This window comes from Meleagris gallopavo, chromosome 12 (assembly GCF_000146605.3).
Source record: "Meleagris gallopavo isolate NT-WF06-2002-E0010 breed Aviagen turkey brand Nicholas breeding stock chromosome 12, Turkey_5.1, whole genome shotgun sequence".
NCBI classification, from domain to species: domain Eukaryota; kingdom Metazoa; phylum Chordata; class Aves; order Galliformes; family Phasianidae; genus Meleagris; species Meleagris gallopavo.
In genome coordinates this window covers 1,564,065-1,589,198 of record NC_015022.2, presented here as the reverse complement: position 1 = coordinate 1,589,198, position 25,134 = coordinate 1,564,065, and the positions used below count along the sequence as shown (strand labels likewise).

Below are 25,134 nucleotides of genomic sequence, written 5' to 3'. Positions count from 1 at the left end.
GCTGTCGTGCGGCACGGGGAAGGCCGCGGGAGGCCGCTGGAACCCAATGGGGGACGCGCCGCCTGGGTGTCCCCGCGCTTTCCGTGGGTTTTCGCCTCCCGGTGAGGCCGTTCCCGAGCGGGGATGGAGCGGAAGGAGCTCCGCTGCTGTGCGTGGGCCGAACCCCGCGGCTGGAGTCTGTGCTAATCGGCAGGGCGTTAAGCGGGGCGGGAGCCGGGATTGAGCCAGGTGTCCGCGTTAAGCCGGGCCCTGTGCTGAGGCCGGGGTGGGGGAGGAGGGTTTGGGGAATGGGGGCAGCTGGGGTGCAGCCGCACTCTTCTCAGTGCTTCCATCTGTGTCTTCTTCCTTCCCTCCAGCTCTGACGCAGCTCCCGGCTGCTTTCCCTCATCTCTGCAGAGCGGGGAGGCAGAGAGCGTGCCAGCATGGCAGGTATGGGTAATCTGGAGGGGGGGGTTGTGTTGTTTTCCGCTCACCGCCCCTCATTAACGGGAATTCTTGTTGCAGAAAAAGCCAACAACTTCCCTCCACTGCCCCGCTTCATCCCCTTGAAGCCATGTTTCTACCAGGACTTCGATGCTGAGATCCCGCCGCAGCACCGCACCATGGCCAAGCGGCTCTACTACCTCTGGATGCGTGAGTCGGGGTTGGCCGTGTGCTCAGCACGAGTCAAACAGGGGTGGTGTGCCTTGTCCCCCTCCAGACCTTCGTGCCCAAACCCACGGGGGATGGGGTAGGGCTGCGGCAAGCCCCGGATTTCGTAGAATTGCAGAATTGTAGAATTTGGGTTGGAAGGGGCCTTGAAGATCATTCAGTTCCAACTCCTTTGCCGTGAGCAGCGTTGCCAGCTGCTAAATCAGGCACTGGAACAGCTTTGGTGGAGGATTTGCCACCAGCAAAGGCTCTCTGAGTGTCTTTGACATCAGGGGGCTTTCCTCATGGACCTGAACTCCTCACAGCCCCTTTGTTGGTTCCAAAATGCCCCATGTCCAAGCTGGTCACATGGGCTGGATCCCTCCTGGAGTTTTGCCTGTTCTTTGCATGCTTCTGCGTGCTGTGCTCCATGCTGAGAGCCACTGCTCTTCTCTAACCCCTTCAGCTGCCCGGATCTCTCTAACATCCTCCGCATGCCTCCTGTCACTTTTCCACAAAAGAGGAAAAAAATATATATAATCGTGTTTCCCTGCAGAAGCTGTTTTGGGACATTAAATTCCCAACAGCTGCTTACTAGTTTCTGGGATACACTTCCGTGCAGCTCCATCTGGAGCGTTTTATCAGCACAGGATGAGGGGCTCGGGAGGAGCGGGGGTGTCAGACCTGCTGCAGGGTTTTGGGATCATGCCGCCCTCCTCACGTGCGCTACTCCGCTCCCTCTGTGTGTGTGTGTGTGTGTTTGCAGTGAACAGCATCACCTTGGCGGTGAATCTCGTTGGCTGCCTCGCATGGCTGATTGGAGGCGGCGGAGCTGTTAATTTGGGACTGGCAATTCTCTGGCTCATTCTCTTTACGCCCTGCTCCTATGTCTGCTGGTTTAGACCTATTTACAAAGCTTTCAAGTAAGTGGTCACACCTGAGCTTGGCTTTCACGGTTTTTTAAAACTTGTACGCAGTGCTTAGCTTTGGGGCACTGTCTGAATATTTGGGGATTTCTGCTCTCCCTGCCCAGCCTTCTAGCTGTACTTTTTAATCCTCACCGTGAGGCTGTTTGGCACTGGATGAGGGTAGAGCAGCAGGGATGGAGGTGCAGGAACTGACAGAGCCCTCTCTTGCAGGACAGACAGCTCCTTCAGCTTCATGGCCTTCTTCTTCACCTTCATGGCCCAGCTGGTGATCAGCATCATTCAGGCCGTGGGGATTCCTGGCTGGGGTGTCTGGTGAGGAGCATGCGGTGGGCACGAAGATGAGCTCAATGGGGAGGTGGTTTTGGGATGGAGAGCAAAGAGAGCAAGCAACCCCTCGGTGTCCTAGCATCATGGGTAGCTTCTCTCCTTGGGGAAACCGGAGGCAAGAGTCAGAAGGAATGCTGATTGCTGGTTTCTATCTCCGTGCAGCGGCTGGATTGCAGCAATCTCCTTCTTTGGGACCAATGTGGGGTCGGCTGTGGTGATGCTGATCCCCACCATCCTGTTCACAGGAATGGCAGTCTTCTCCTTCATCGCCCTCACTATGGTACAGTGTTGGGACAGAGGCTGGGAGGGGGTCGTCGGGTGGATTTTTTCCTCATCTCAACCCTCTCTCCGCTCCAGGTGCACAAGTTCTACCGGGGGAGTGGTGGGAGCTTCAGCAAAGCGCAGGAGGAGTGGACCACAGGAGCCTGGAAGAACCCACACGTGCAGCAGGCAGCTCAGAATGCAGCCATGGGGGCTGCACAGGGGGCCATGATGCAGCATGAGACGCAGTACTCGGCCACCCCCAACTACACCTACTCCAACGAGATGTGAGCGGCGGGGCTGCGGCCTCGGGAAGAAGCACTGGGGGGGAAAGAGGAGGAGGAGGAGGAGGAGGAGGAGGAAGGCTGAGCTGAGTTCCTGCAGCTGTTTCAGAAAGCTGGAGTGTACCGTAATTTTCTATTCCCTGTTCTTTGTAACTGGATCTGTCTTTTCTTTTTCCTTTTTCCCGTCAGCACCTTGAGCTCTTCTTTTCTCCCTCTTTTATTTCTCATGTTGGAGAGGCTGTGAGTTGACCAGCAGGATTCCCATTGTGGTAGTATGTGTATGTTCCTGTATTCTTCTTTTCCCTGTGAAATAGTGCACGGTGGTGGTTTATTATTACTGTGGTGATAGGTGTGTTAGAACTACATCAGCCAAAAGCCCCCCCAAAAAGGGAAAGATTAAAAAATAGTGACCAGCACCCATCTCCTCTCTAAATAAGAGCTGAACTACAGGTTTCTGATGTGAGTTTTCTTTCACTTGGTAGTGTCCAGTCATTTGTCTCAGCAAGGGCAAGCAATCCTGGGAATTCTCCTTTTCTACTTTCTAATTAGCAGGTGGCTATTTTAGCCATTAAAGAAATGGCTGATTGAGCAGATTAAAAAGAAAAAAAGAAAGAGAGGAGGAAAAAACCTCCAGTCCTGCTGTTGACATGCTGGAAGCCAAGAGATTCCTAACCCGCCCCCTGGCTCAGGATCTCCACCTTCTCTCAGTGCGTGGTGTTGTAAATGCGTAGTTTACATTTTGCAGTGTTATTTTGGCGTGGCTGTGGATGAGAGCTGTGGCACGCTGTGTGTGTGTGTGTGTGTGTGTGTGTGTGTGTGTGTGTTGGGAAGTGAGGACAGGTTCTCCCCGTGGGGTGTAACTTTGCATCCTGAACCTGTTTTCTAAAGGCTTCTGTTTTGAAACTCTAAAACTGGCGGAGTATTTCTTGCAGGACCTATTCTTGGTCATATCTTGCTGCCTTGTGCAATTAACCCCACTGATTCTAGAAACGGCAAGCCTGAGATGTGTCCCTGTTGGTTTTTGGGGCACACGCTAGCTTGCAGCTCCTTGTGGAAGCTCTGGGCTGGTGGGAGCAATTCCTTCTTGCTCCTGCTCCTATAAAATGTGGAGAAACCTAGCTGCATAGCTCCATTGGGCTCCCGTGCAAGGATGAGTTCTCCTGGTCTACCAGCCCCAAAATCTTGCCCCGTCTGGGGGGGCTGGCCTTCCAGCAAGGGTCTTGCAGGTTAGTAGAAAGCAGCAAAGTTCCACTTGTAAATGGGAGCAGATGGGCACTGCAGGGCAGGAGGAGGGAAAGCTCCTGCTCAGAGATGCTTTTCAGACTCTACATGCACTTTAAACAGGCCATTTTTCCTCTAAGTCATAGAAAAGCAGCCCAAAGGGAATGCAGCCTCTCTGCTCCCGTTACACCTGCCCCCCAGGTGTCAAAGCAAAGATGCTGGCATCTGTGCAGCAGTGCCAGGATGTGAAACTTGCCCATGGGAATTGCACCAAACTTGAATTTATTTTTTTCCAGCCAAGCACACCAAGAATAGTTTCCTTGCTAAGGATATCACTTCAGCTGTTTGGCAGTAGGCAGTTGTCTCTTGACAAGACTAAAATGCAGCTAATGATGAAACGCCTGTCTGCGTGTATGTGTGTATATATATGTATAAACTGTAAGGAGAAAAGTAATCCTTTGCTGAGCCTATTATGTACTTAATCAGGTTTAAATATTGTGCAATTCATTTCTAGCTAGCCTAAAACTTACTCTGCCAAATCACGTGCTCTGTCATCCATGTCTGCGAAATGATGAATGAAGTGACTTCACCTTCTATTAAGCCGCATAAACAATAACTGTAACTAGCTGTAACTAACAGACATTGCTTCAGCACCTAACCCTGCTCTCTGCTGTGTCCTCTGTGCGAGCGTGATGCTCACCGCCCAAACGTTGTACTGTGGAGCTGGGCAGGACCCCACTCACTGCCTGCAGCCATTATGTCCCATCAGCAGCCCAGTTATGGGGTTGACAGCTGTTGGAGAGGGTCCAGAGGAGAGCCACAAAGATGATCAGGGGACTGGAGCACCTCCCCTACAAAGATGAGCTGAGGGAGCTGGGCTTGTTCAGCCTGGAGAAAAGAAGGCTGCAGGGTGACCTCAGTGCAGCCTTTCAGTACCTAAAGGGAGCTACAAACAGGAGGGGAGTCAACTCTTTGAAAGGGTAGATAACTGCAGGACAAGGGGAAATGGTTTGAAGTTGAGGGAGGGAAGATTTAGGTTGGATGTCAGGGGGAAGTTGTTTACTGTGAGAGTGGTGAGGTGCTGGAACAGCTGCCCAGAGAGGCTGTGGATGCCCCGCCCATCCCTGGAGGTGTTCAAGGCCAGGTTGGATGGGGCCCTGGGCACCCTGGTCTGGTATTAAATGTGGAGGTTGGTGGCCCTGCATATGACAGGGAAGTTGGAGCTTCATGATCCTCGAGCTCCATTCCGACCCGGGCCATTCTGTGATTCTGTGTGATTCTGAGCCCCTCGCAGAATCCATCCATTCCCATCCATCAGAAGTTGCCCCTTATAAGCCATACATGAGAAATGTGGGGGCTGCATCTGCCGGCCACGCAGTGCCCAGCTCTGCCCTTAGGCTCCAAGGAGCACCAGCTGTGCTCCCCGCTCGCTCCTCTGCTTCGTTTCCACCCCGTGTGTGTTTTTAAGGCCATTTCCTCTCAGAAAAGCTTCACGCAGGACCCCCGAGCCGGGATCCCTGCGGGCACTGAGGGGATGACGTGTGACCTCCTTGCTCCGTGGGGTGGGAGAACAGGGCCGCGTGTGGCGCACATCACACCACCAACTGCGCTTTGTGCGTGGGGGGGTGCTTGAGGTGAGCCACTGAGCCGTCAGGTTTTATTGGCGTAAATCCCACTTCCGGGCAGGCCCACAAGGCCAGGCTGGGCCTCAGCGCCACCCTCCCGCCGTCAGCAGCGCGCATGCACAGCCAACCCGCGTCGCTATGGAGGACTCTATTTCCCAGGGTGCTTTTCGCCGCCCGTCCCCGTTGCTAGGCGACGCCGGCCGTGTGGGGGCCGGGTTCTCGCTAGGCCGCAGCTAGGCCGCGGGGCAGACCCCGCCTATCCCGCACTGCTGTAACCCTTTCTCCTTTGCCTGGTGGACTCCTCCGTCCCGTTCTCTGCCTCAGAGACGTTTCTCAGAGTTGTGGAGCTGATTAAATAGTCAAGGAGGCCTGCGAGCTGCTTGCCTTTGAGGTGTTCTCGGTTCGTTCCCCAGAACTGTGGTTCGGTAAGAGGAAGGGTTGACCCTTCTGTTGCTCACAGTCCTTTCTGCAGCATGCCTGTTACGTCTTATTTCCCAGAATTCATGGGGGAGATGCTCTGGTTAATTAATTGTTTGGTAATTGTAGAGGAAGCGTAGTGGAAGTGCTCATCTCTGAGCAGCGTGACAGCTTTCACTTTGATTAGGTGCAGGCAAACATGTATGGCTATAGCACTGAAACACCATGCCTAGCATTATGTGGGCTGTGTTCCCCTTATTAATGGCTCCTGGTAAGCAGTGCTGGAAGCTGAAGCTGAAGTCATGCTCCTGACCTTCCTGCTTTTCTTTTTACAGCCACGAAGAACTGAGCACAATGTGTTAATTCTCAGCAGAGTGTGGAGGAAGGATACATGGCCCCTGCTGTGCTGCAGCTAATAGGTGGATGCAGTCAGCAAGGATCTTTGTGCTGGCGAATCTCAGCTGCTCGGTGAGGTCAGGCTCTGTGTAACTCCTGCAGTTGCTCTGTGAAGGATCTGATATTAAACTCAGTTCTGGATGACTTCAGGGAATGGCCAAAGGGTTGATTCTCTAGATGGAATCTGGATGCCGAGCTGGTACCTAAAATAAAGGCAGTGTAAATGTCACTTCCTTCCTCCATTCTTCCCAAAATACTTCCAAGTAACTTCCAGTGAATAACAAGGAAGTTAACTTCACTGAATCTCAGTGTAATGCTGTCACTAAAGTACAGTTTTCAGGTATTTTCAATAAATGAATTTATTTGCTAGTTATGAGATCAAACAAAGATGTTTGCATCAGGTTCATAGAATGGCTTGGTTGGAATGGGCCTCAAAGATCATCCAGTTCTGACGCTGCTGCTGTGGGCAGAGGCTGCCAGCCACTAAATCAGGCACTGGGTCATGTCACCTAGGGCTCTGTCCAGCCTGGTCTTGAATACCTCCATGAATGGAGCATCCACAACTTCTCTGGGCAGGGTGCTTTTCTTTGCCAGAATAATGCTGAGTGATTTGTCACTGGCAATTTGTCAGCATGGTGGTGGCTCAGGAGTGACCAAAGAACATCGTGAATCATCCCTACTCACCATGCACCTTCAAAAGCAGCCACCTCTGCCTGTCGGTACCTTTGTCTGGCACTGCTGTGTGAGCAGTTCTGACCTTCACGTTCCTTAGGAGGTGTTTTCACTTGGTGGCTGTTTTGTGGCAAGGGAGAAAATGCACACTGAATCAGTGAAACACTTATCATTATATACTTTTTCTCCTATTGCAGGTAATTACTCTCCTGTTCTGCTATTGGCGAGGTACTCCAGGCTCAGAATCTACACAATGCATTTGCTAACCCATTTTTCTATATAATGTCTATGACCAACCTGGTTTTTTTTTAAGATTGTTTTGTACTTTTCTATGGGTACAGGAGGGCAATATTTCTTGAAGCTGTCATACCTGTTTTATCTTATGCCAGGCCTTCCTTACCCTCCTCTGTATTTTTGCGTTATCTCTCACTGCTTACAAAAGCTACGTTTAAGAAAGAAGAAACCCATATCAGGGAACATCTAAAGGTTACTAAGCCCCAATACTTGATTTATGATACCTATTATGCTGTGCTAACAAGCATAAATTTAATTACATTTCTTTAGCAGCCTTTCCCTTTTCAACGAACTTGCGTATTCTTTCGCAGAAGTTCATATTGTTCATATTTAATCACTGTGGGCATTGCTCAAACCCTTTGGATTATTTCTTACCCTGGTCAGGATGTCCTAGCCTCTGTTCTATCCTGCTGCTCAACATCCTTCTTGTGAAAAGCAACCTGTGCTGCCATTTTAACCTACGCAGCTGTTTCGTAAGAAAGTTATAAGTTCAGTAAAGGCCTGTGCCTTGGAAGTTTCTACTGCAAAAACACAATCTAACTCTCACAGTGTAAAGGTCTCTTCCTTTCTCCATTCTTCCCAAAATATTTCCAGGTAACTTCCTGTGAATAATGAGGAAGTTAACTTCACTGAATCCCTGTGAATGGCATTGTTAAAGTACAGTTCTCAGGTATTTTCAAGAAATGAATTTATTTGTGAGTTCCGAGACTTCTTAAACAGAGATATTTGCATTGATGATACAGAGAGCTTATAGGTTCATAGAATGGATTGGATGGAATGGGCCTCAAAGATCATCCAGTTCTGACGCTGCTGCTGTGGGCAGAGGCTGCCAGCCACTAAATCAGGCACTGGGTCATGTCACCTAGGGCTCTGTCCAGCCTGGTCTTGAATACCTCCATGAATGGAGCATCCACAACTTCTCTGGGCAGGGTGCTTTTCTTTGCCAGAATAACGCTGAGTGTTTTGTCACTGGCAATTTGTCAGCATGGTGGTGGCTCAGGAGTGACCAAAGAACATCGTGAATCATCCCTACTCACCATGCACCCTCAAAAGCAGCCACCTCTGCCTGTCGGTACCTCTGTCTGGCACTGCTGGGTGAGCAGTTCTGACCTTCACGTTCCTTAGGAGGTGTTTTCACTTGGTGGCTGTTTTGTTCTATGTTTTATTCACTGTTTTGATCTTTTTTTCTTGCTTCTGAAAGAGTAATACTTAGTGCTGCTATAAACACACAGTGATATAGTGGATTATATCCAATGATACTTGCCTGAGAAGCCCCAAATTTTTACTTACTGAAATGTTTCTCTGCATTTATTACTTACCAGAGTGTGGAGAGAGCACTGCTCTAATGCATATCTTGCCTTTACTTGGTGTGAAAGGTACAATTATTGTTAATTCCACCCCATGGCCAACATGTGAGAGTGTCTCTGTTTCTTTATCAAGCTAACAGCTCCCAAAACTGAGCCTTTGTAGTTTGTAGCATTCTGTTTACCAGCATCCTAGAGGAAATTGTGCTTGAAGGAAATGTGAGGAATTGGCTACTCCTGTCCTTCAAGGTGTGCTGATGCTTAAAAGCTTTGTAAGTCAGGATCTGAATGTTCAGCATCAGACTGAGTCGCTTTAGATTCTATACAGTCCAGGCTTAGTCCTGTGCCTTTGGCTGTGTGTTGTTGGAACTCTGCTGTGCTTCTCATTACTGAAATTTCTTTATTTCTTTATGCTTGTAGAGGTTGGCCGGATCATGGAGCCCTTCTCACTTGCAGAAACGAGTTCATCTGTGCCACAGGAAAAATTCCGTGTCCTGGTGGGTGTGACTGGGAGTGTGGCTGCTCTGAAACTGCCTCTCCTCATCTCTGGATTGCTGGAAATCCCTGGGGTGAGTAGGTCCATCAGTAAAGTTGGCGTTACCCTATTTCTCATTTCTAGCAGAGTCTAGCTGCCTTCTGCTGAAATGAGGAATTTCCTCTGCCATTGAGCCTTTTAGTTTGAAAATTGGGATGGGTTCCTCCAGCTTTTAAAAATCAATATTTTTTCCTATTGTTTCTTACTTCTCTATACTTAAGATTTAGCTTGAAATCAAGTTGAAAGGGCAGTAACTTTCTGGGTGCCTTCCCAGGCAGACGTTTAGATTGTGCATTATGAAAGTAGTTCAGCTCAGCTTATTTAATTTTATGAAAAATTAAATTAAATTAAATTAATTAAATTAAAATTCTTGTTTGTTTGTTTTACTGTGGAGTATATCCATCCTTGCCAGATCTGGCTACAGACACATAAGTGAATGCTTTCTGGAGCTTGAAATTTCTAATTAGAACCTTCCAAGTTTCAGCAAGTGGGGCCTTGTCTTTACAAAGATGGACACTTGTCTGACCATCAAAAAGCAACCAAGCCTTGTAAAAAAACAACCAATGGAAGATAAACAATGCAGACACATACATCAATTTATTTTTTTAAACTCAAGTTTATTGTTTGAAGTAACAGAGATGTCCAGCAGAGGCCACTAGTGACTAAAATCAGGGAGGGAAGTGTGGTAACTTTTGCTGTAGAATAAAGTTGCAAAAAAAATAAGGAGACCTTTATCTTTTAAGAGACGAAGCGTCTGATTTGGAGCACTGGAATGAAAGAGCAGCAGGAATGAGAGTGTGCACTTAAATATGCCAATATATTGGCAGGCATATTGAAGGAAGAGCTTTTGGATGGTCTGGGAGGCGTTACCTCAGAGCTGTGAGAACATGGTGAATAGAATCAGAAGAGATACAGTCCCTGAGACCTTGGTGCTCTTGGTGCTCAGGACAGCCTTCATTCCAAGTGATGGGAAAAGTGGAAATGATCCAATATGATGCATCAAGTGCATTTCTTCTCTTTTATCTTGATGCATAATTTAAAACTGCTGATGGCCAGACCTAAATTCCGCATTCTGTGATGTGTGGTGCAGGCCTTATGGCCACTGGTTTTAGGCTTTTGTTGCACTAAAAAGTGCAAGTTTGGCATCCAAACTGTTCAGGAGATTCTGGTACTGAATTTGTTAATTAAATTCATTTGTTTATTCGCTTCTGATGTGATTTTTCTACCTGAGAGCATAACTTCTCCATTGAGTTTAACCTGCATGGGCCTGTTACGTCAACTGAAGGAACAGAACGTAGAGCTGTTGTGGGAGCATGACAGAAGCAGAGGGGCACTCATAGCAGAGGAGATGTCGTCAGAGGTTTGAGAGTGGAGCACATAGTGTAAAATTGATGTTTCTGCTTAAATGGTCCTCAGTGAACAACTCGGTGGTGTGATTTTTGCACTCGTTAAACTTTAACATGTCCTTGAGGGTGATAACTGCCATGACTTCATCTTACTGCCTTTTGTTTAAGCTCTCTGAAGATCTGGGAATTCAATACAACATCAGTTTATGCTTTTCAGGTTATTTTTCTTGCACGTGTTGTTGTGGGAAGACGGCATGTAGTGTCTTGTCAGGGCACCTGGGTAACTCCTGTAGTTATGCTAGACACACGTCGCCTCAGTTGGAGTCCTGCTACTTTTGAATGGCCTGGCAGGAAAACTGGCAAAAAAAAATCACATTGCCAGAATGTCAGTTAGTCATAAAGAAAGGAAATGGCAAACTTTTCTCTGGGTAAGACCTATTGTTCATGAAACTTCCGGATGTTATCTGGCCTTGTCAGTTTGAGTCATGTCATAAGATTTCACTGCACTCCTGCCAGGTAGCCTCTATGTCAGCTTTGTAGATGCCATTCAGCAGTAGGGGATGCTCATTCTCTTCTGCAGCAGTTGCTAGCAAAGACTCTAGCTAGTCTAAACTGTCTCCAGTAAAGGAATTTGTCTGTGTGGCTAGAGAGATTTTACTGTTTAAGCAGAGAGATATCTGCAGTCAAACAGAGGGTGTGCCAAGTAAATAGAAGGAAAAACTATGTAGGCTAAAGTGATCTTGAGAGCACTGATCTGTTTCCAGCATAGCTGGAGAGACTTGAAACACTCACTGAGAACAAGGGATCCAGGAGCCCACCCCAGCAGAAAACCTTAACCAAAGAGAATAATGAAACTGCTAGAGCAGCTTTTTTGGATGAGTGGTGGAGTCATCACTGCTCAGTCCTTGAACATCTCTCTGATACCATCTTGGTTATGGTAGGTTGGATGCAGTACTCAATAGCCAGCTATTTCCTGGACTTTAAAGAATGTTGGTTTTTTTCCTTCAGACCAGAGATGTTTATGAAACTATCTTAAAAATAATAATAATAATAAAGTTTGGCTTTTGGTTATGTCCCCCTTAGCCTCTTCACCAGCTATTTCTGGTCTAGGTTAGAAATGTTGGAGTACTGCCGCGATTGAAGCAGCAAGACACAAAATCCAGCATAATACAGATGCAGTGTGATTCCTTATATAGGACCTTATATAGGTCCTTATATTTTTATGGCTAACTGTGAAATAAGAATCCCACTAACAAATATTACTGGTGAGAGGTTTTAGTGCAGATCTGGCCTACTGGTACCATTTCAGAGAGTAGACAAGCCCCTTTAAGCTGCACATTGCTCAACAAATAAATAGTATCTTACAGACTGCAAAGTTAACATCTCATTGAAGCTCAAAGGATAGCAGAGAGCAGTGTTAACACCTTTGTGGGTGTCGGTGCTTGGCTCCAGACAGCTTACTTCAAGGTGAGATTAATACAGAAACAACATGGTTGCTTGCTATATGATCTTCAGACTCGCAAGCTCTAGAAATAGAGCTGTGATTCCAGACTAGGGCCACTTGAAAAAAGAACAGACATCTAAAAGCATCAAAAAGCCAAAAAAATAGTACTAAATACTGATATTATGCGCAGCTATTTTTCTTCAGGAAATGGGAAAAATTGCCAAAACCAATGGTATGCTGTGCCTGGTTTTTTTCCATTGCTCCAAACTGCTATTCTAGTCATGTAGGGTGCAGATAATCAACACTGCTCTGTTCTTAGGAGTATCCTGATGGTAGAATAGATGGTGCTGGAGAGATAGGTTAACACATTTTGTCACTTCAACCGCTGCTGTTGAAGATAGCTGCTTGGAGGTTGGAGGTTTTCAGCTGTTTGTTCAAGCAAGGACACACATGCTGAGGGCTCTGTACTGTTGCAACTCTGGCCGCAGTGGGAGGAAGGTGTTGCTGAGGCTGGTTTTTCCCTATCTCTCTGTTGGGCTAACAGAACCGCATCGTGGGTTGCTCGGAGAGCTATCTGGGAGTAGACAGTGAGCAAAAGTGGATGAAAATAAGGAAATGCTTTATTTATGGCGATCTGATGTGCATCTACGTGTGATTAGCTCATGCAGAACAAGTCTGATTCTGGCTCTGCTTCGTGGCTGGTCCTGCTGCACGTGATACCACTGAGGATAAGGAAAAGGCTGAGGTTCTCAGTGCCTTCTTTACATCTGTCGGACCAGTTATCCTCAAGATACTCTACCCCCTGATCTGGAAATCTGGGATGGGGAGCAGAATAAACCTCCCACAGTTCAGGTGGAGGCAATAAGAGACCTTCTGCTCCACCTGTCACAAGTCCATGGAGCCATATGGGATGCACCCAAGGGTGCTGAGGGAGCTGGCAGAGGTGATTACTGAGCCACTTTCTGCAGCATCTGCTGCATGGCCTCAGATGTGAACGATCCAAATTATTACAGGTTCTCACATCACTTACATACATTCACAAATTTCCTTTTTAAGCTTTCCTATCCGCCCTTACAACTTTCCCATCCACCTTTGCAGGTCAACGGAGCATTGTACAAACACTCCATAACCGTGCATGTGGGTGCTTATCCAGTCAGAGCCATGAGCTGTTCCTTTTGCTTTTTCTCTTCTAGAGGTGTCCTTGGTTCTCATGCTGTTTATCCTGCTCCACAGCTGCTGCTCTGAATCGTTTTTCTTGTATTCCCACAACTTTCCACCATCTATCGGTGCACTTAGTCAACTGGAGAGGTCCCAGAGGATTGGAGGCTTCCTGCGTGACTCACATTTGCAAGAAGGGTTGTAAGGAGGACCCGGGGAATGACAGGCCTGTCAGCCTGACCTCAGTGCCAAGGAAGATTATGGAACAGATCATCTTAAGTGGGATCACACGGCGTGTGCAGGACAATCAGAGGATCAGGGCTAGCCAGCATGGGTTCATGAAAGGCAGGTCCTGCTTGACCAACCTCATCTCCTGTAACTGGGTGACCTGCCTGATGGATAAGAGAAAGGCTGTTGGCATAGTCTGCCTTGTCTTTAGCAAAGCCCACAGTGTTCTGGAGAAGCTGGCAGCCTGTGCTGGACAGGTGCACTCTTTGCTGGGTAAGGAACTGGCTGTAGAATACATTTGTCAGAGGTACAGCTTTGAGCAGATCATGAGACATGTGGAAACTAGGGCAAATTCCATGTTTCCCAGCAGCTAAGGTTACTAAAGAAGAACTAAAGGAACTCCTGTCACAGGGCACCTTAGCACCTCATCACTGTTCATGCCAAATGTCCATGGGATGTGATAGGATTTCCTTACTTTATAGATACTTCACAGATGAAGCTTCAGATGGTTTTCAGTAAGACAGCAAGTTCACCTAAGATTTCAGAGATTTCTCTAAGAGAATCCTTATGTACATTTTACCTGATCTCCTTTTCCTTTGTGCAAGCCACTGGTTTACTATTCTGGCTGTATAGAAACCAACTTTTGTCATCAGGAGGTACTCGTGACATCTAGAGAGAAGGGCGGAGGGAAGAATTGAAGGGCAAAGAAGTGGAGATCAAAAAATCATTCTACCAAAGCAAGTGCTTTGGTGTACTGGTATACAGGGATGTATATCTTTCATTACAGGTATGGGTAGGCAGAGTTAAACTAAAATCCTGCCGTTCCAAAAATGCCCAATGCAATGAGAGGAGCTTGGAGCCTCTGCTTCTTCTGGAGCCTTGTTCTGCAGGGATGGGCTTGCTTTGAGCTGGTGGTGCTGAGCCCCAGCTCCCAGCTTCTCCCTTGGCAGGACTTGTGACTGAGCACTGCACTTCCTCTTGGCTCTGAGTGTGGGAAGAGCGATCCTGGCATGCCACCCCTCGGCAGCCCTTTGTGCTGTGGCTAAGGGAATCCTCTAAGGTGAGATGCTCTGCTACTCCCTTTTGTGATTAAAGGACATCTCTCCCAGAGCTTTGGTTTGCTGCTTCTTGCTGTCTCTTTGAAGTTCTGCACAGAGCTGCATCTCCCTTCTGACCTTCTCTGTCCCTTTTGCTGGCCCTGCTGTGAACTGACCATCTGAACGAGTTTGGCAGACAGTGACTAATCACCTGCCTGTGTTAAGGTGGCAATGAAAAGAGTCCTCAGCTCCTGTGAGCACTTGCAGTGGCCTGACCTTTCAGCTCTGAATAGGTGTGGTTATGCACATGCACACAGGAGGGGAATGTCTGCATCTCTTTCAAAGTCTTCACTGCTCAAGCCCTCCTCATCTACCCAGCTTTGCAGGATTTCTTCAAGCCAACAGTTAGTTGGTCTTTCTCTGATGTGGTTTAACCTGCCATGTAGCTCAGCACCACAGTCATTTGCTTGCTCTCCTCCCAGTGGGATGGGGGAAAGAATCGGGGAAAAACAAACAAAACAAAAAAAAACAAAATAGAACTTGTGGTTTGAGATAAAGACTGTTTACTAAGACATAAAAAGAAAGATACAAAACAAGTGATGCACAAGGAATTACTCACCAGCTGCCAACTGATGCCCAGGTTGTTTTTTTTGGTTTTTTGTTGTTGTTGTTGTTGTTTTTTGCATGATGTCATATGATACGGAATATCCCTTGGGCCATTTTAGATCAGCTGTCCTAATTCTGTCTACTCCCAGATCCTTGTGCCCTCTCAGGCCCCCATCACTGGCAGAGCAGTATGAGAAGCTGAGAAATTGAAAGATCCTTGGCTCTGTGCAGCACTGCGCAGCAACAACTAAAACATTGATGTGTTATCAGCATTGGTTTTCTCCTAGAGCCAAAACATAGCATCATACCAGACACTATGAAGGGAAAAAACAAAGCTCTGCTGTCCCAACTGAAACCAGAACATTCTCTCTGCTTTCTGATTAGCTTGAAGTGAAGGTGGTGACTACTGAGAGAGCAAAGCATTTCTACAACCCCCAGGAAATTCCCGTCACCCTCTACAGCGATGAAGATGAGTGGCAGGTGAGTTGTTCTTCCTCAGGAGTCTGCAAGGGCTTCTTCCTAGTCCTGCTAGTAGTTCCATCACGTGCTCATGCATCCATACATTCGCTGCTTCACATGCGCTTCCATGTCAGATGCCATTTTGTCAGAGTGCCCCTTCGCTGCCATCTGTCACATGGCAACAAAATGTAATGGAATATTGGTGGGAAAGCTCAACCTCAACTGCTAGACCACTCACATCCACTTCTGATGGCAACATAATAAAATAGGAGGCATTACTTTTGCAGCAGCCCCCCTAGAAGCATTCTTCCAAGTTTCTTTGCAATAAACTGTAGATTCTTGGCTAGGGTTCCTTTCTTTGTTGTACTACTGTGTGCTTTGAAGCATGGCTGTCAGAGAGCACTGGCCTGCCCATGCTAAATGGAGCAGTCGTGACTGTAGCAGGGGGGTTTTCTACCACCTAGCAGGCTTTGCAGTAGGCAGTGTGGCTACAGGTGGTCCCTCACCGCCCTGGGCTTAGCAGCCACCTTCAGCTCTGAGAGGAGTATCAGGAAATGTCAAAGAAAGCCACTGTGAAGTTGTGGTGAAGGTGTTAGGTGGTTGCCATGACTCATACTTGTCAGGAAGGCAACAACTTAATTCTCCTTATTGCTACCTATTCTCAATCTGTAGGCACCACCAGCAATCACAAAACTACCCACGCTGCTTGTGTTTTGCAGCTTCTTGCTCTGTATTTTCAAAATCTGCCTGCACCCTGGGTGGAAAACAAAGCTGTTCTGTAATACATCTGGGTCTGTTTGGAGAGCTTTGTGCTGGCAGGGCCACCCCAGTGTGGGGGGGAGCAGGCAAATACCAGCACTTGGAGCTGCCTTGCACGAGAGTGATAGATGGGTGGTGTACAAGATGTTTTCCTGATGGAAGCAGAGTGTTTAGCTCAAGAGGCATGGTGCACGTACACAGAAGAGTCCATCTGTCTTCCCTTGAGTTTACCAAGCAATTTGCAATCAGCTTGACCTTTTTCATCAGTTTTCCCCTCAGATGAGTTACAGATGAACACGCTCTGCAGGATTCAGCAGTGGCCTGTGGCATCTTTCCAGCTCTTCTCTATAGAATCATCAGCATGAACTGAAGCTTTCAATGCGCATTTCCCTTCCAGTGAGGGATTGCTTAGGTGCCAGGACTCTAAATATCTCTAGATTCTGTAAAATGTCTTCTTGACCAGAAAGCTTCTGCTGGTCTTAGAAGACTGATGAAGATTTCTCGGGTCCCATGGTGCTACAGCTTCAGGCAAAGCTATTTATGGGGAACCCAGTGGGGTGATACAAGAGGTGCAGTCAGCCTTTGCGGTCTGTCGGCACACTGGAAAGAAGACACGTAGCCTTTATAGTGTGCCATTCTGACAGAAGGGCAGCAAATAAGCGTGACCAGCATGTTTGTGAGATATTTTATTCTGAAAGAAAATTTTCTAGAAAGACTTGTCGAAAAGAAAATAGAAGTGAGTGGAGGAGCTGGGAAAGGCATTGGGGAGCACCAGATTTCCGGATGCTGCGTTTTTGTTGTGGTTTCCCATGAGTCAGAGAAGGAATAGTTTGTGGCCCTGATGCACATCTTGCTGGCCTGTGGTTGTGTGTCATCTGGGGCCTAAAGTGCCTGGTACTGTTTGCTGCTTTCCTTGATGTTATCCCAGTTAACTGTGCTCTTAAGAAGAGCCCAGGACCCCATTGAGCAACTCTGAGCTTTATTGAAAAGTAGAAATTTTTGCCTAGAGCTAGGAGGGGAAGGAAGTGCCCAGTCCCTCCCAAAAAGAACCAAACATTGTATTCCTGTGGCTGCTGTAGGCATGCTCAGGAAATGCTTCCACTGGTGTGGTCCTGTCTGGTTTTGGTTGACTGATCCAATGTTGCGGATTTCCCTACTCAGATGTGCCATATATTGATGGAGCTTTAATGGATGGATGTTTGGGAAGCTGAGGGATGATGTGGATGGAGAAAGCTCTTTCCTGCAGGTTGACGTTGGACGTGTGAATTGTCTTTGTGGGAAAGGATACTTGCTTGTAGAGCACTGAGCACATAAGCACCGTTCTAAGTGCTCCTTCCACGTGGCCTTCACTGGAGGAGGCTGGAAGTCAGAAAAGTGAGCGCTGTGACTGCAGTCTCTAATTTCATCACGCCGTCAGATCTCGTCTGGTGTGAAAATAATGAGGTTTACGTTGTAGTTCAACAACAGTGAGGTTGTCGAAGTGCCTGTTGTTCACAGTGCTGGTTGTGAGGGTTTGGTAATCTGCATCCTTTCTCACCTACAGCTGTGGAAGGGCCGTTCTGACCCAGTCCTGCACATCGAGCTCCGGAGGTGGGCTGACCTCATGCTGGTGGCCCCTCTCGATGCAAACACACTGGCAAAACTGGCAAACGGTATCTGTGACAACCTGCTGGTGAGTAACTGCAGCTCTGCCTTAGGGCAGTCCCTGCCTTCTCTCCCCTCCCAGCGCTAGTCTGACCTTTCTGTCAAGGAAACTTTTGTGTTTCAGCAGCATCAAGATTTGCATGTTTTGCTGCCAACTCAGCTGCTTGTCTCTCCTCTGCCAATATGGCTCCCCTGCTCCTTTTCAAACTTTCCTTCCCTTACCTTTTCCATTCCTGGGCTCTCTCTGTCTCTTCCATTATCTCCCAGTTCCTATTTCGTGCCTTTTTTCTGCTTTTTTCTATTGGTAATATTTCTCTCTTTCTACTTCCATCCTCTCTCTATCATGCATATACACACACATGCACACACACTCACTTTTGAGTTCCTCTCTGCGTTTTTTAGATGCAATCTGGAAAGACACCTGTGAGATCAGATAAAACTGTTTACTTCCTGCTACCTCAACTCCTCCCTCACCTAACTGCATAGCACAAATTCAAACATGTGCACACTTACTTACCTTACACTTTCAACTACAGGGTTTTTTGCTTGTTCAGGCATGGTTTGGTTTTTTTGTGGGTTTTTTTTCCTGATATTAGAAATGCTCTGTATCAAAGACTGAACAGAGAGTGTTTTAAAAGAGAGCATGTGTCTCAGTTCAGTGATGGGGAACTTCAGTGGAACTTCAGTCCTTTGCATCCATCCATTGAGCCTTCACCATCATGAGATCAACTGCTCAAAAGGTCTGCCAGAAAGCTGCAAAAATGCAAATGCTGCATTACCCTTCAGTAATGCAAGGACACTAAAATTAGGAATGGAAGACACCGGGCCTGCTTGGGGAGCTCTGCTTGGTCAGCTTAGCTGTCCAAGTAAGAAAAGAATGCCTACAGATGAGCAAAGTGCACCCAGAGCTACAGCCCTGAATTGTATGAGCAGTCCTCTGGAGATGTAGAAACGTCAGTAAGTGCTGTGAGAGGGACAAGCAGTGTCTTGTCCTTCTGAACCCCCTCTGTACTGCAGCCAACAGAGGAAGAGTTCAGGAAGAGTGTTAGGGACACGTGGCTTCACAAACTCCTGCCAGTCATCTCGGATAGCTTTGTGAAGGAAAGTGGTAGCTCCAGTAAAGAATAGCAAGTGCTGGAGGTGCTTGTCAGCAAGTTGGAACAGATTCCTCTGTGCTGGGAAGGGTTCAAATCATGGGGCATAAAAGAGGATGGGCAGAATTCTCTGAAGTATTCTGAAATGAGCACAGCTCCAGCACCAGGAACCGGTGCAAGCTACCTCGAAGACTCCCTTTGCATGGCTTAGATGCTGTCAGGTCTAGGTGATGGGCGCTGCACTGTTAACAGCAATCACCATTGTTCTTTTTAAGAAGATGAGGTGATACTAGCTTATCTGTGTTATTGAGGTATCAGATATGATCTTGTGTAGCGTGCAGGAGCTCCTAGGTGGTTTGTAATCTACCAGCATCTTCTGCAGCAGCCCAGCTGTGTTCCTGTTATCTTCTGTATGCTGGAAGTAGGAGTGCTTCCCTTGTGGATCCAGTTGGTGCGTTGTTTAAGAAGATTCACTTGCCAGCTTTTTGTGTTTAGCTCTACAGCTGGCTTATCTAAAGTGCTGCCTGGGGATTTCTCTTTAGCTGATACGATCTGTGGTCACCCCTCAGCTACTCTTGGTCTCCCACATGGGCTGTCTGCACACACTGTGTTCCAGCTTGATTTCATCCAGCCATTGGGCTGTTTGCTTGGCCCTGATTCGGAGTAGGATGGAATCTATTCTTTTTGTAGCCTCCCTCATCCTTCTTGCCTGTCAGAGAGGAGCTCTGCTGGAACGCAGCATGCATTAGTAGCAGCCCTGTGGACTTGCTTACAGGCTCGTCCAGCTGCACTGATGGATGTTTTGGCTGTCTCATGATACCTGGAGTGGGAAAGTGCTTCTGTGCAGCAAAGTGAGCAAAGGGATGATGAAAAAGAACACTCCTCAGAGCTGAATCTCTTGGCTTCTTTTGCAGACTTGTGTCATCCGTGCTTGGGACCTGCACAAACCCCTGCTGTTCTGCCCGGCTATGAACACGGCCATGTGGGAGCATCCCATCACAGCTCAGCAGGTGGAGCAGCTGAAGGGCTTTGGCTACATAGAGATCCCATGTGTGGTGAAGAAACTAGTGTGTGGAGATGAAGGTCAGTCCTCTTGCATGTCTTCTGACTGTTTTCCTGCCCCAGTGCTCCTCTTACACTGAAGGGAGGTGCCTTGCTCTTCTGCTCTGTGACCTTCCAGATGTTAGACTGCAGTGAGCAGGTGCTCATGGCCAAGGTTTGTACAAACAACATGAAGCTTTGCCCTGTGCTGGCTGACACCTCTTACTCTAGTTCGAAGCAAGCTGGTAGATAGACGTGATACTTAAAAGAAATACCCATCCTCTAAGAGATCAGATCAAAGAGAAGCAAGGCTCTGTGGTGACCATTATCAGCCTGGGATTCGAGTGTCCCAGCCATGCCCTCTGCTGAGACTGTGGGCTGTTTCCATCATGCCTCAGTTCCTCATCTCTGACGTGGGGATAATATCTTATCCCTCAGAGCAGACACAGAGGATTAGCACTTTGCAGATGTGGCTGAGGGTGTAACGACATACATTTACCATTTGTTGTTGTTTGTTGCCTGGGTTACTTTTCAGTTAGATCAGCTTCACAGTCTCATTTTGATTTGGAGTTCTGACATCAGCCTTGTCTGTGAAGTGAGAGAAGGGGGTAGGAAAACTTGTCATGCCCAACTTTCAGACTTACAGTGCCAAGTGAAATGGTCTCGTTTGTATTCTAGCAATTGGAATTATTACAATTTAAATGAACACGTTTTGATTTTTGGGAGGTTTTGAGAAGTTTTTTTATACCAGCACTTTGGATGAATGGATTCGCTTCTTTAATTTAGTCTTTTGTGGATGGTTTGTCTGTAAAACGTCGCCCAATTCTAGCCGTAATAGCAAGTGTATTATTACCTGCACAGTAATGCACTCATTCTTTCATCCAATAACCCAACAACAGCAGGATCTTAACCATCCTGTTGGATACCTCGATGAATGTCTGTCATGGAGACAGGATGCTAACATGTTCTTTATGGTTAAATTCCGGGGCTGGCTTTCTTAGTGTCTGAATTCTTGGGTAGATGCAGTGCTTTTAGAGAATCTTTTCTGGAGCTGACAACTTAGAAATATTTACAGTTAGGTAAGTGTAGTCAAGTAATTCAGGCATCAGCTGTAACTGTACTGGACAATTATGTTTCCTCTGGGGTTTTAGACCTGATTACATCAAATTTCCTGCGTGCTTGTAATAATGTTAAAGGAAAACGCCCAAAAGAGGTCATTCTGTGCAGACATTTTGGCAGAAGTGGGAAGGCCATCTGGCATAGCTTCTTTGTCCCTTGGAGCTTTTCCTTTATCTTTTTTAGTACTCGTATAGGACCTCTATTTCTGTAGCAAACTTAAGAGCACCTCTGAGTGAGGCGCTTGTTTGCACGGGTCCACGCACCTGAAGCAGAGCTGCTGTGTCAGCCCTCTTTGGCAGATGGGGACCTGAGATGCAGAAGGGCTATGTGTGTGGACACAGTGGAGCAGATGGCTTTGAGCTGGATGCTGAACATGATTTCTGTGTTCTGCTGCTCTGCCCTGCTGTTCCTTGGAGTTGCTGCCCTTGCATCAGCGGTGCATGGCCACGTGAGAAGCAGCATGTCCACTGCTGTGGTTTGTAGCTCAGAATGGCAAAGCCAAAACCAGTACTGATCAGGAGTTACCTCATTACACCAACAGTCATTTAGGAGCTGCTTTGTGTGTAGTTCAGATCTTCCCACTGTGAGAATGAACTCCCAAAGGAGCCTGTAGAAGAAGGATGGTACGGGCAGCTGAGGCAGGACTAGCCACATCTGACTCGGCTTTGCTTGTGCTTGTGAGTCAATTTGCAGCAAGACTTTCTTGCTGGCACATGCCAGGGTTTTCCTGGCAGCAGGTAGGAGCAATAATGCACTCCAGGTCTCTGAAAACACAAGATTCTCTTCCCCGGTGATTTTTTTTCTGTCTTCCTCTTGTTCTGTTTTGTTTTGTTTTGTTTTGCTTTGTTTTGTTTTGTTTTCAGGCGTTTTCCCCAAAAGCCTCTTTTTCCACACTAATTTCTGGTTTGTGAGCTTTATCCACAAAAAGGTTTGCTTGGCTTCCACTGGCCAGATAGCAGAGCGCACATCTGGTGCCAAAGAAAAGAGATTCAGTTTGCACCAGTTTTGTTTGTTGACATTGTGGTTTAACTTGCTATTGAATGAGGCTCATCTTCTACCACTCGTGTAACTGATCTCACCTGAAGTGACTGCCATCATGTTTCTATATTACAACCGTGTTTCTTCCATAGTAAGTGGGTGTTTGTTGGGAATACAAGAAAAAAGATTCAGAGCAGCAGCTGTGGAGCAGGATAAACAGCATGAGAACCAAGGACACCTCTAGAAGAGAAAAAGCAAAAGGAACAGCTCATGGCTCTGACTGGATAAGCACCCACATGCACGGTTATGGAGTGTTTGTACAATGCTCCGTTGACCTGCAAAGGTGGATGGGAAAGTTGTAAGGGTGGATAGGAAAGCTTAAAAAGGAAATTTGTGAATGTATATAAGTGATGGGAGAACCTGTAATAAGTTGGATCGTTCACATCTGCGTCCGTGGATCAGACACTGCAGGTGTTTTTAGATGTAGAGTCCAGCTAAAAAAGAGTTAAAACAAAAATTCAATCTAGTTGCCAACTAAAATGTTTCCTGGATGGGATAGTTAAATGTAACCTAAGGGCTGCTGGCTTTGGTGGTATCCATGTGCCACCATATAAGGAGAGCTCTGAGAGGTGCCATAACCACATGCAGGCCTGCAGCAATTTATTGTTGCAAAACACTTCCAAACTGCTGGTATCTTCTTCATCCTTGGCTGAATTTCTAGAGCCTGGCACAGTGGAGGAATTTTTACCCAAAGGCAAGATGTGTGCTGTGAATTGCCAAAGATGTTGAGAAGATGAGTTGTGTAGGATGAAGGCAGACCTTGGAAGTGCTCTTTAAGGGTGTCGTTGTGCCAAGCATGAGGGTGCATTCGGGGAATTTGTTTAGCAGGATGCATCAAATGCAGCTCCTCTCAGAACAGGAGGCAAGAGCCACCCACATCTGCCTGCATCAGAGGTGCTTCAAGCTTGTTAGGGTTTGTAGGCCTGAAAATGATGGAAATTCTCACTAGGTAGGGAAGCTCAATTTTCTTGTCTTTCCAAAAGCATTGCACTTCATCCCAACTTCTCACCGTTGCATCCAGTTATGCCTTCTGTCTGAGGCGACGCTCAGCTGGCTCATCTGTACGGGGGAGCTGAAGGTCCTGTCAGATTCACTGCAGTGATCTGCCCACAGAGCACACCTCTCTGCTGTACAATATGGCCTTTCCTCTTCCATCTCTTTCCTCAAGTTGTAACTGTCCTTTGGAGCCTGCTGGTTTCACTGTTTGTCTGTGCACTCACTAACTCACCTGTGTAAGTGAATTGGAGAAAAATGAAGAAAACAAAACCTCCCAAAACTAATTTCTAACAAGTAGGGCTCATGTTTTAAATAATTCAGCAATTAGCCAGCAAAACAAAAAACCAGTAGAGACTCTTGTCTTTTGAATCTTCTAACGGAGACAGATGCTGGTGGGGAGGTATCAGGAGTGAGTGGACTGATTTCTGTGTGTGCATGAGCTTGGACAAGATGATTTAGTGGTCTCTGACCTTGAAGTTTTCGTTCTAGGTTTAAAAAAAGTGTTTCGGAGCAAAGAGTAGATTAGACATTCATCTGGCAACTAACCAGTGCAAAAGGAAAAGCTTTTACATTTTGTTCTGCTTAGCACACAGTCTTCTCCAAGAATTACTCCCAAGAATCAAGCTGGTGCAAATCCAGAGCAGCTTTCTCTCTAATGTGGGCCTAACTGTGGAGTCACTGGAATGGTATGAAGTCAAGTTTAGTTTTGTTTTGTTATTTTTAATAGGCAAGGCTTATTTCAAAATAATACCTAACATGCTGTTTGCACTGGTGGAGGAAGGAGGTGCAGTAGGATATTTTGTTACCCACGCACTTTGTTTTGGTCACTTGTGCACACTTACCCCCAGGGTAGTGCGAGCTAAGATACCAGCTCCCTGTGCAAGGGTTAGACACAGACATCCTTGGAGATGATTCAGAACATGAGGTACTTATTAAGGTCATATGAGTTGCCTTTTGAGGTTTCCTGCCTTTCTCCATTGACTGTCTGAGGAGCTTGTGCTCCTGCTTAGACTTGTGAGTTGTGAGCCAAGCTAAGTTAGCATGAACACTCCTCCCTTGATGGCATCCAACCATGCCACAAAATCCCTGCCCAACCAGCTAGACCAAGCAGATCCTCTTGCCCTCACAGCTGAATCATGAGGAAACATGGGGATATTTTGCAAGCTTTTGCCCTGCAAAAGCTTTTTTTACTGCAACATGGCTGAATGTGCAGGAGAGAAGGGGTGGGGCGGGGGAACCACGTGCCGTGTGCTCTATGGCTTTCACCGTGAGCCTTTGGTCTTGCCCTGCAGGTCGTGGAGCCATGGCAGAAGTGTGGACCATAGTGGAGAGCGTGAGAAGGATCCTTGAAGAACGGGGCTTGCCAACCCAAAGCTGATTGCTTGCCATGAGAATTGCCTTCCTGGCAATTCAGAGATAAAACCGACAGGAAACCGAATCGAGATGGCATGTGTCCCTGCAGCTCAACTGAAGGAGTGAGACGGTTGTGTTCCAGCTGGTACCAAACTGAAATGTGGTACAGCACTGCAGACTTTTAGAAACCTAAGCCAAGACCACGTTTCTTTATTGTGGGAAAACTGTGGTATCTCGCAGAGAGGGAGTAACGTTCCTCCAGGCCAAGCAGCCCCGTTTGTTTCACGTGTGATCCTTTCTGAGAAGGCTGCAGAAGGAATTGCCCTTGTGTCTCCAGCCCAGCATTGCCCCAAGGGCAGCTGGGGTGGTGTGCTTGCTGTCCTGGCAATCGGAACGTGGGTGTGAGGACATCCTTGCTCTCCAGCGTGGTTCTTGGCTGTGCTGCCTTCTCTTTTCCAGCAGGAGTCACTGTCCAAAAAGCGTTCTCCCCCTGAGAGCTTAATAAAAAGAGAGCTTTTAATTCTGCCCCTGAGGAATTGCTTCTTGAGGGTGTTTGTGCCTAACATCATTGCTAAATCTTTGTGCTTGTGGGCTGTTTTTTATCAGAGATGGAAAAAACTGACTGAGAGAAGCTATCTAATCCTCAAATTAGCCTTTGTCCTTTGTGTCTGTTGACTGGATCTGTAAGCAGATATCAGCTGTGAAGCAAAATGTCACCTGCCCATCTGGGTGCTCTAATCAGGAAGCAGACAGACTGGCCCTGGTTCAAAGCCTGGTGAGTGTTTTCCAAGGGAGTAGAGTCAAACTTTGCTTACAACGGTGCTTTCCAGCTTGAAAATTAACCATCTGGCCTGAAGAAATTGGGAAATCTGTGTGAACCCATGGACCAGGGTAGCCAGGGCTCCCCAGGCCCAGCT

The 25,134-nt window shown here is 47.2% G+C and overlaps 2 protein-coding genes across 7 annotated transcripts; both read left to right on the top strand.

The window, feature by feature from the left end:
• The first annotated feature begins 295 nt into the window (after window positions 1-295).
• On the top strand, window positions 296-4,050 carry SCAMP5 (secretory carrier membrane protein 5). The gene is made up of 6 exons (XM_010717177.3): window positions 296-429; window positions 505-633; window positions 1,397-1,553; window positions 1,770-1,871; window positions 2,049-2,166; window positions 2,244-4,050. The coding sequence occupies exons 1-6, from the start codon at window positions 423-425 to the stop codon at window positions 2,436-2,438; spliced, it is 708 nt and encodes a 235-aa protein (XP_010715479.1). The 5' UTR covers window positions 296-422; the 3' UTR covers window positions 2,439-4,050.
• A 1,388-nt stretch (window positions 4,051-5,438) lies between these two features.
• PPCDC (phosphopantothenoylcysteine decarboxylase) lies at window positions 5,439-24,749 on the top strand. Of its 6 annotated transcripts, none has more exons than XM_019619351.2 (8): window positions 5,444-5,702; window positions 6,030-6,162; window positions 8,781-8,929; window positions 15,099-15,194; window positions 17,476-17,604; window positions 19,585-19,753; window positions 23,451-23,550; window positions 24,157-24,749. In XM_019619351.2, exons 3-8 carry the CDS (start codon window positions 8,795-8,797, stop codon window positions 24,212-24,214), a joined length of 687 nt encoding a protein of 228 aa, XP_019474896.1. In that variant the 5' UTR covers window positions 5,444-5,702; window positions 6,030-6,162; window positions 8,781-8,794; the 3' UTR covers window positions 24,215-24,749. The 6 variants fall into 6 exon arrangements, with proteins under 6 accessions (XP_019474897.1, XP_019474896.1, XP_019474895.1 ...); XM_019619350.2 differs by having other exon boundaries at window positions 6,030-6,167; XM_019619352.2 differs by lacking the exon at window positions 15,099-15,194 and having other exon boundaries at window positions 5,439-5,702; window positions 6,030-6,167.
• The last annotated feature ends 385 nt before the right edge of the window (window positions 24,750-25,134 follow it).

Excerpts from the sequence above, each read along its gene's own strand:
- PPCDC (XM_019619351.2), top strand. The coding sequence starts at position 8,795 with ATGGAGCCCTTCTCACTTGCAGAAACGAGTTCATCTGTGCCACAGGAA. Across the intron at positions 15,195-17,475 it reads GCGATGAAGATGAGTGGCAG|CTGTGGAAGGGCCGTTCTGA; the intron begins GTGAGTTGTTCT and ends TCTCACCTACAG. Across the intron at positions 17,605-19,584 it reads GTATCTGTGACAACCTGCTG|ACTTGTGTCATCCGTGCTTG; the intron begins GTGAGTAACTGC and ends CTTCTTTTGCAG.
- SCAMP5 (XM_010717177.3), top strand. Across the intron at positions 634-1,396 it reads GCTCTACTACCTCTGGATGC|TGAACAGCATCACCTTGGCG; the intron begins GTGAGTCGGGGT and ends GTGTGTTTGCAG. Across the intron at positions 1,872-2,048 it reads ATTCCTGGCTGGGGTGTCTG|CGGCTGGATTGCAGCAATCT; the intron begins GTGAGGAGCATG and ends ATCTCCGTGCAG.